This window comes from Nicotiana sylvestris, chromosome 7 (assembly GCF_000393655.2).
Source record: "Nicotiana sylvestris chromosome 7, ASM39365v2, whole genome shotgun sequence".
NCBI classification, from domain to species: domain Eukaryota; kingdom Viridiplantae; phylum Streptophyta; class Magnoliopsida; order Solanales; family Solanaceae; genus Nicotiana; species Nicotiana sylvestris.
In genome coordinates this window covers 76,974,581-76,984,328 of record NC_091063.1, presented here as the reverse complement: position 1 = coordinate 76,984,328, position 9,748 = coordinate 76,974,581, and the positions used below count along the sequence as shown (strand labels likewise).

At 35.4% G+C, this 9,748-nt stretch overlaps 2 protein-coding genes across 2 annotated transcripts; both read left to right on the top strand.

Annotated features, from left to right (window-relative positions):
- The first annotated feature begins 535 nt into the window (after positions 1-535).
- On the top strand, positions 536-2,635 carry LOC104211345 (protein MAIN-LIKE 2-like). The gene has a single exon (XM_009760387.2). The coding sequence runs from the start codon at positions 536-538 to the stop codon at positions 2,633-2,635; it is 2,100 nt and encodes a 699-aa protein (XP_009758689.1).
- Positions 2,636-7,248: 4,613 nt separating this feature from the next.
- LOC104211344 (putative F-box/LRR-repeat protein At3g18150) lies at positions 7,249-8,742 on the top strand. The gene is made up of 4 exons (XM_070151803.1): positions 7,249-7,639; positions 7,762-7,875; positions 7,930-8,569; positions 8,676-8,742. The coding sequence occupies exons 1-4, from the start codon at positions 7,249-7,251 to the stop codon at positions 8,740-8,742; spliced, it is 1,212 nt and encodes a 403-aa protein (XP_070007904.1).
- Positions 8,743-9,748: the final 1,006 nt, after the last annotated feature.

Sequence of the window (9,748 nt, the reverse complement as noted above, 5' to 3'; positions counted from 1 at the left end):
GACCGAAGTCAAATTAACTTATTTTATAGTCAAAATTCATCATTTCTTTTATAGATTTTCATATTTAGGATTTCAGGCTACGCGCTCGGACTGCGCACGCAAATTGAGGTGATGCTAAATGAGGTTTGCAAAGGCCTCGAAAACACAGAATTCAATTTAAAAGCAAGTGATGACCTTTTGGGTCATCACACAAACCCTAAAACCTGTCTAGAATATAGACATTCACCTTAAATTGAATTCTATTTATAACAAATTCAACATTTTAAAATTTTTACACTTTTTTAATTTGTTATGAAAACGTGGCAGTTGCGTCCCTTCCTTTTTCTTTTTTTCTTTTCTTTTTCTTTTGGCATGTTTTCCGTAAAGTGTTGTTAGTGCAGCTACCAACACTTTACCTATAAATAGCATTTTGTGCTAATATTGCTTGTTTTCCATACACAGACTGAACAATAGTACAGACCAAAAAAACCAGGTGCAACAAAAATTGGCAGGAATACAACAAGGTGCAACAACTATTTCTTGTTACTGAAAAATAATGGTGGATTCATCAGAAGATGCATTAATCATGGAAGAAAGAGAAGAGTTCATGGTTTCACCCATTGATGATGAACAAGTAATACCTATTTTTAGAGTTGCCCATTTTCTGAAACCAACACTACCCTCTGCCCAAAAGTTCCCATTTCACCCTTCAATACCCAATATTCAAGAACTGAGAAGGAGTATTTCACTAAAGGTCCAGTTCAGGGGTGGTGTTTCAGTTTCACACTTGAAGGAATGGGCTACTTGGGTCAATAAGTTAAAGCCTTTATATCAAGAAATATGGAAGAAAGCTGGAATCTTTGAAGCTATTATGGCTTCTACGTTCAAGATTTGTATGCACAATGATTTGATTATTGCTCTTGCTGAAAGATGGTGCGCGGAGACAAACACATTTATTTTACCATGCGGAGAAGCAACTGTTACTTTGGAGGATATGGTAGTTTTGGGTGGTTACTCTGTTTGGGGCCATTGTGTGTTGAAACCTGTTAAAACTAAAGATTCTGTTGACGTTAAAACTCTTTGCGAGGCTCATAAAATTATTAAAGCACGTAAAAGGAATGTTAATCACCATGCTTGGATGGAGTATTTTGAAGGAAGAGGTGATTATTTGGAGCATGTTGCATTTATCACTCATTGGTTGTCCAAGTATGTGCTCCCTTCTAAAAGTTACCTTATTGTGGAGAAAGCTCTTTTTCCTATTGCAATTTATCTTTCTCAAGGTATTCCAATGGCACTTGCCCCTGCTGTTCTTGGTAGCATTTATAGAGATTTGAACTTGCTTAAACAGTTGATTTTATCTTCGTCTAAGCATCCTGAACCAAGTAGTTCTAGATGTGTAGAAGATGAGTCGGATCTTATCCTTAGGGCTCCTCTTCATTTTGTTCAGTTATGGGCTTGGGAGAGATTCCCCAATTTGCTGGTTAAGCCTGGTGTCATCTACTCTGGGGAGCCAAGAGTAGTTAGATGGCATGAGGTGAAAAAACAAAATTGTGTGGATCCTAGGAGTGCAATAGATTCTGCAGCAGAATTGTTTCTGTGGCGTCCTTATGCTATTGATACTGTGAAGAATTGGGACATCAACAAATTTTACAAGGAAAGGGAGGAATATGTGGTGGTTGGACCAAAGATGGGAAGAGAAATCTTGGTTTTTGCTCGATTTATTCGAGCTTCTGAACTAGTTGGAGTGGATTGTGTAGAACAGTATAATCCACATAGAGTATCAATGCAATTTGGATTTGATCAAGACGTGCCAGTTTGTGTGAATCATGCTAGTGATAACCCAAAAATTGCTTGGAGCAATTATAGTAGACCAATTAAAGATGCCGAACTCTATATACCTTCTAGGCTCTTTGAGTCAGATGTTACCAAACGATACTTGGAGTGGTGGAAGAACAACAAATTTGCACTTGAAGATGCAGTTAAGCATGTAACCAAAGGACAACGGTCTAGAACTCACCAAAGGATACCAAGACTGTCGTGGGAAAGCTATAAAATGAGGAATGCCTCCGTATGTTGTGAATTTGCACAGAAATTTGATGAGGTTAGAACAGATGGCAATATTCAAGATTGTGAAATGAGAGTTGTAGAATCATCAGATGATGATGACAATTTACCGATTGCAGAATCTTTAAACAAAAGGAGGCTCGTGAAGAAAGAGATTACTGTACCTGGTAATCAAGCACCCCTAGCTAGCATCCAAAGCCAATCTTCTTCCGCTTCTAATGATGAAACTGCCAGAGAAAGGGAGACGCTAATGGAGTCAAAACCATTGAGCAAAAAAGGTGGCTGTAAGCTCAACTTGTCTCACAGTTTAGAACTTGCAAATGTAAATAGGAGCTGTGGCAAATATACAGAATTTTCGAGTACTAGTCCTGTTAAAATGAGTTTGCAGATGAGCAATGATTCAGTGGAAGCACCTAAGGTAAGTACAAATGGTATCAATAGGACTGAAGGAAATATGCAGATGGAAAATATTGACAACCATGAGAAAAGGAGCACAAGATATGAAATGACTGATCTTCTGAAACTTGAGATGAGGCTTAGAAACCTTGAGAACATCATGGCTGGAAAGGTTCCAAGAGTTGGGAAGAGGTGAAGAGAAGATCAAACTAAACTATAACGCTGATGTTTCTCTGATTTAGTTTTTTGTTTTGTTCAAAAAGTTGTGTATTCTTCCCTAATACCTAGTATTCAACGATACTGTGACAGTGCTACTATAAGATTACTTCTATTTAGGCCTTCTCTTGTAACTATATATCCCAGCTTTAGTAAAAGCCTTTCAGTATTGCTTGTTTGTCAAACGTCAGATTCAAAAATAGTGTATCCCAAAAGAATCAGAAACATTTCAGTGGCATCGGTTCCATTCTTTCTAAGAATTATTTTTGCAGGGAGATAATTCAAAGAGCAAGGAGCAAAGGTAACTTTTTTTAAGTCTTTACATCACTTCCGCATCGGCATTTTGTCTACGTATTTCATGCCCTTTGGTCTGACTCTTCGTCCAGTATGATGGTTCCAGTGCATTTTTATAAAGCATAGTATATACTATATACAATAGAGTAGTATTACTCTAACAAAATTGGGTGGAATTGTGTTATAGAGGAATAGTGTTCCACAATATTTCTTTTAGGATTTAACTTCGGCTCCTCTGGTGACCTTATGTGTGTCATTGTTGGTTCTTTTTCATTGTCAGATAAAATTAGTTCTCTATTAGGAGTAGACATTTTCAGGTTCTTTTAATTTATTTCTTTCATTGCTTGATCTTTCTATTATCAGTGTTTTGCTTGGTTCATAGTGAGAATCTGAAAACTCAAGGTCAAAAGTTTTTCTTTTATGGCTTAAAGGAATAAATTCCAAGCATGTGGAACTAGGGGGAGCCCAAGAAGATTAGTGGTCTAAAGCCACTTTTTAATCTGGGGCCTATCAGAAGGGAAAAAAAATTCATCTATATTTTTAATGGAAGTCTATTTTTCTATCTTTTTAAGATGTAATGTTGCTAATAGTTTCTTTTATAAATAATTTAATCTCTCCTAAGATATTGTTGTTCTTAGATAATTGAACCTTATTCAAGAACTTTATAACTTGATATCAAAATAATTTTTGATGTTCTAATATACTTCTTGAAATGCTTGAAACCTGAGGGGAAAAAAAGGAAAAAAAGAAAAGAATGCGCAATATAGTTTTATTCAACGGTACTCTTCAACTCTTGTTTTTTATAAAAAAAATAAAACTCTTTTTTTTTCTATAGAGAACAATATAACTTATCGAGAACTTAAACTTTTTTTTTAGAAATCAAGAAGAGAATATAAGAATGTAGTACCCGCTTTCTTATGAGAAAGATAAAAAATAAGACTTGGACTATTGAAGATACCAAAAAAACGAATTCTGAAAGTTTATTGCACGTTCTTAGTGAGAAATATAAAAGGAGAATAATAATATAAATTTTCTGCTGGTTAAGGTGATTTCTAGCATTGATGTTGGGTCAATGACTCAATAAAACACTATCTGGTACAAAGCTGTGGCGCTATAGCATATAGGTACCCAATAAATAGATGCATATTTTTGGTGTTCATCTTGTTTCTAGTAGCAGGTGCTGAGGTTACTGTTCTTTGTATAACTAATAGCTTGTTTGGCCAAGCTTCTTTTTGATCAAAAGTGTTTTTTTTTTTTTTGTCAAAAGTATTTTTGGCCAAAAATTAAGGTGTTTGGCCAAGTTTTTGGAAGGAAAAAAAGTGCTTTTGAGGAGAAGTAGAAAAAAGTAGCTTCTCTCCACTCCAAAAGCACTTTTTTGAGAAGCACTTTTGAGAAAAATACACTTAGAAGCAGTTTTTTAAAGTTTGGCCAAACACTAATTGCTATTCAGAAGTACTTTTCAAACTAATTAGCCAAATACAAACTGCTTCTCACCAAAAACACTTTTGAGAAAAGCACTTTAAATAAAAGCATTTTTGAGAAAAACACTTTAAATAAAAACACTCTCAAAATAAGTTGATTTTTACAGCTTGGCCAAACGGGCGATAAATTTAGGGAAGTTCTAAATTATCAAGCATTCACAAACTCAAGGGGCATTTACAGAGTAGCAGAGACAATGCCAGAGAGTGATCGTCGGGATGCATGCCTTGCGAGATCCATTAGCAGCTTCCATGAACACTGCACACATATACTAGATGGAAAATCGGGTATGAAGTTCAGCTATAATCATCCTTCTGGGTATTCCCACACAGTTAGACCATTTATGTATCGTCCAGCCAGTGTCCCAAAATTCTACATCTAGTAAAACTTTACACATCTTTATTTGACCAAAAAATGATAATCTTTGGATAAATTAATTAATCAGTTATTAAAGGGAGCTAATCCTAGTTAAAGCTAGTAACTACAGATCTTAGATCAATGATGTGAAAAGAAAGTGGGCAGTGATGAAACGGATTTAATTCGTAAGCATTAAATGCATCGAATGTAATAATATGTTAGAGGTATCAGGTGTTAAATAGTAATAAATGACGCTAAATATAAATAAAGAGACAAATCCACCCAATATTGAATGAGTTGGATGATTTCTTCCTCTGACAATGATGAATTACAAGAATATAACAAAAATAGTGAGTACTTTCTCGAATCTAGTGGAAATGACAATGGATACTCCAAAAGGTCAAATCTCTTCAGAAAGTTGTTCTTTGTATTTATTTAGAGAGCTTGTTTTTCAAAAGAGTTCTTATCATATGGAATATTATATGTCTTTTGCCTTATCTCTCATACTATTTATATGGTATATTCCCAAAGAACCTTAAAAAGTACAAACAAAGAGAATATTCAATAGAATATTCCCTCTGAAGATCCCAAAGCAAAACTAGCCATTACTTCTATCTATGCCGCTCGACCTCGACCCCGATGAAGCACTCAATGGCTCGTTCTGTTGATCACTGATCGACCTCGGCCAAACTGCTCATATTGATTTGCAAGTCACTCATGACAATCGTCTCCGCATGACGAATTTTTTTAGTCGGATAGCGGTATGTTCTTGATCATGATAACTTGGTTGTAGTGATTTGATCGAAAAACTAACTGCAGTCTGGCTTAGTCTGTTGTAAATTGTGTCTTATGTACTAAATTACACTGTATATATAAGACAAAATCTGTTTTTTTACTTCTATATATTATGTTTTGAACCCCCTTAACACAACTCAAAAGTGTAGTTTAGTGGTCAAAGAGGTTCAAAATCTTTATAAGGTCATAAGTTTAATTTCCACTAGCTACAAAAATTTTTTTTGAACCCCTTCGTGATACTAGTCCCTTTGGAGTCCTAGCGAGAAACCCCACGAAACTTAGAGCCCGTTTGGACATAAGAAATATTTTCTTTTTTTTTCGAAAAATTTAATTTTTTTTCGAAATCAGCGTTTTGTCATAAAATTTTTAATTTTCACTTGAAGAAAATTTGAAAAATTCCAAAAAGCAGTTTTTCAAAATTCACTCAGATCACTCACAAAACATAAAAAACAACCCAAAATTATATTCATGTCCAAACACAATTCTAATTTTCAAATACCATTTTCACTTAAAAAAAATTCACTTTTTCTGAAATTTTACAATTCTTATGTCGAAACGCTCACTTAGTTTGTGAAGTTTAGGATTATAAGTGTTTCTGGTAACTTGAGGCAATACAGTTTTTGTAAGGGAAATTGTGATTCGAATTACGAAACTATAACTTTAGATAGGTTGTTTTTACGAGAGAAAGGGGTAAAATTTGAAATTATCACTTATATTCTGATTCATAATTTGGTTTTTTTTTTTTCATTCAATTTCTTGCAAAAATACAAGGATGTGAATTTTGGATATGATTTTTAAATTTCATGGGATGTAAAAAAAGGTGAAAACTTAGATTACGGAATCTCTATCTATTAAAACAGAAATCATAAAAGAGAAACTTGTTCTTTTAGTTCTTTTCTTTTCTGGGGGAATATCATTTCCATAGATAAAAGTAATGGAAAATTATTTCACTTGAGCAAAACTATAATTCTTTAACTTGCTTCATAATAAATGATAACTTGTTCATTCGTGCCAAAAGAAAAGGGGACTTGGAGTATGACGCAGAAAATATCTAATTTTCGATGTGAATGAATATATTTGTTCTTTAACTATTCTAAAATAAAATTAATATTTTCTAGAAACTACAGTAAAGTTTAAATAAATACTTCTTGTCCGATCGAATAAAAAATTTTATTGAAAAAGAATAAACACGCAATAAAAAGATGGAGTTAGGGAAGCTCACTGACTTAATTAATATCAGAGCCAGGTTTCGATCCTGGGACCTGTGGGTTATGGGCCCACCACGCTTCCGCTGCGCCACTCTGATTTGTTACTATCTACAATGTTAGATAAAATAGTAAAAAGCAGAACTAAGCATATTTTCACAAATTAAAAGTATATGTTGCATCAAATACTAGTCGTAGTACTTTCCTGTGAGAGCAACAATCCTCAACTCAGGTCATACCTCTCTGCCGGCGGGAGAAATACAATTTCAGCGGTTCGTTCTGGATCTTTCCTTAATCAATCTGTAAGGGGCTACTGGTGACTGCTCAAATTTCCCTCTGATTTTGATTTCTCTATGCATATCCACCGTGTTGTATGTGTTCCATTGACATATAGTAATAAAATTCTCTTTTTTTGAAGTATTATTTGGATTTGAAGCGCTGGAAATTTATCAAAAAACCAAAGATGGCTTCCAACGATCCAACAACTGTAGACCGAATCAGTGTGTTGCCAGATTCTCTTCTCCATCACATTCTCTCTCTCATGCCGATAGAGGAGGCATTCATAACGCATGCTTTCTCGAAAGGATGGCGCTATCTCTGGACTTCACTTTATAATTTCTATTTCAATTGTGAACTTTATAATGAAGAATACGTGTCCTTTGTTGACTATGTATTAGCTCATTCCGTTTCTCCTAAAATAAAAGAATTTGTGCTCCACTTCCATGACCCGAATGAATACAAGTCCGCACTCAGCAGATGGCTTAGTTTTGCTGTTGAAAAGAAAGTGGAAAATGTTGTGCTTTGGTCATACTCTGAGGATGATGCCTGTCCATTGCCTGAATTTTTCTATACCTGTTCGTCGTTGATAACATTAATTTTGGGATTTTGTTACTTTGACGCTGGCGTGGTCATATCGTGGAAGTCACTAAAGAGCATACCATTCAAGTGTATGGCCATATTGTGAACTTACTGTTAGGTTGTCCTGCTTTAGAAACTATGGAATTTAACTCTTGTAAGCGTTTTACTCGCCTGGAAATTAGGTCTTCAAAATTAAAGACACTGAAATTGATAGATTATGGTGACAATGGAAGTGATTAGTCCTTGGAAATTGTTGCTCCCTATCTTCAGCATTTGGAGATTTCAGGAAGTCTTGATGATTTCAAGTGTAGGCTTGTAGATGTGACCTCTGTGGTTAATGCTAGGCTTACCTTCAACATTACCTGTATCAAAGACATCCAGGACGATCATGGTGAAGAAGTTGATGATGAGGAAGATAGTTGTGGGGACTATCATCAAGTTTTTAGTATTCTCGTCCAAGATTATCTTCAAAAGTTGAGTTGTGCAACCGATCTAACAATTGCAAGTTGGTTCACAGAGGTCCTATGCATGTTGCAGTTCAAAGGTGTGCTGATTCCAGAATTGAAATGCAAATATGTAACACTAGAGTTGCAGATGGAAACGTTTAATTTGTACAGAGCAGCTGACCTTTTGCAAGCCTCCCCTTATGTTGAGACACTCAACATAGACATGCATACTATGTATTTTTACAAGTCTCGGTGCCAATTTGAATCAAGATATTTGGCTAAAGGAGCTAATATTGATTTGCAGAGTTGGGTTGCATGCTTTGTATTTCCCAACCTCAAGAATGTTAGGATTACTAATTCCTTTGGGTGTTTGGCGGATCATTTCAAACAGGGCTATGACAAGCTTTTCAAACTTTCAGAATTTCTGTTAAAGAGAGCGACTGTTCTGGAGAAGTTCATTATCATATCAAAGACGAGAAGGTGCAAGACATGTTCAATGAACTTTGTGTCTAAATATTTATTTCAATTGGCTGGGGAATTATTAGGTTGCCCAAGATCCTCCACCAATTCTGTGTTTGTCTTCCAGGAGCGAGATTACCAAGGCTGCTGGTAGTTTTCTGCCTCAGGATATGAGGAACGTCGCCTTATATTGAGTTTTTGATAAGCTGCTCATGTAATCGTGAAACTTTAACTTCTCTATGTAACTACTTACTACTACTTTTACTTTTGGGCTTACCCTTGTGGCACATGCCAAATGTTATGGTATCTTACTTTCTCATGAAGAAAAAAAATGGGTTTGAAAAATCCTTTGATGGCATTTTGAGGATTCATTTTGCCAGTGATATCGGAAACAGTCTCTTGCCCTTCCAAGATAGGGGTAAGACTGCGTACATTCTACCTGTTGCGGAAGCCAAATGTATAGAGTGTGAATAAGTCACAACTACTATACCAAAAATTATGACAGCCACCAAATAATAAATAAGACAATAAAGCAATAATAAAGGGAACACCAGAATTTACGAGGTTCGGCTAATTTTGCCTACTCCTCGGACACAACCAATATTTTATTCCACTCCAAAAATACAAGTGAAATAATACTAAAGAGAGAAGATACAAATGCCTTAAACAGATGAGAAGGCAAATGAGAGGTGTGTTTCAATCCTAAACATTAGGCCTTCTTTTATAGGGGAAAAATCCCCCCAAACTTAACTCCCAACCAATGTGGGACTTTGGCATTTTGCCAAACTTCAACAAATCTCCACCTTGGCAAAATTCCACATTTTCAATTCTCTCTCAATAACAAATTTTGGTTGTGTCTTCATCTTCAATCTTCAGTGTTCAACAATGTTGATCAAATCCAAACAATGTTGAAACTTGACCGCAGTCACCACCTTTGTCAGCATATCAGCAGGATTCTCTGTAGTATGAATTTTCTTCACCGTGACTCCACCTTCTTCTATGATTTCTCGTACGAAATGATACCGAACATCAATGTGCTTCGTCCTTGCATGATAAACTTGGTTCTTCGCTAATTGAATAGCACTTTGACTATCACAAAAAATTGTGATACCTTTTTGTTCAACACCAAGCTCCTTTAGCAATCCTTGAAGCCAAATTGCCTCTTTCACAGCATCTGTAATAGCCATGTACTCTGCCTCT

Bases quoted from the DNA above. Each gene is read 5' to 3' on its own strand.
- LOC104211345 (XM_009760387.2), top strand. From the start codon at position 536: ATGGTGGATTCATCAGAAGATGCATTAATCATGGAAGAAAGAGAAGAG.
- LOC104211344 (XM_070151803.1), top strand. From the start codon at position 7,249: ATGGCTTCCAACGATCCAACAACTGTAGACCGAATCAGTGTGTTGCCA. The intron at 7,640-7,761 runs GTTCGTCGTTGA...ACTTACTGTTAG, and splicing joins GCCTGAATTTTTCTATACCT to GTTGTCCTGCTTTAGAAACT. The intron at 8,570-8,675 runs GTGCAAGACATG...TTTGTCTTCCAG, and splicing joins ATCATATCAAAGACGAGAAG to GAGCGAGATTACCAAGGCTG.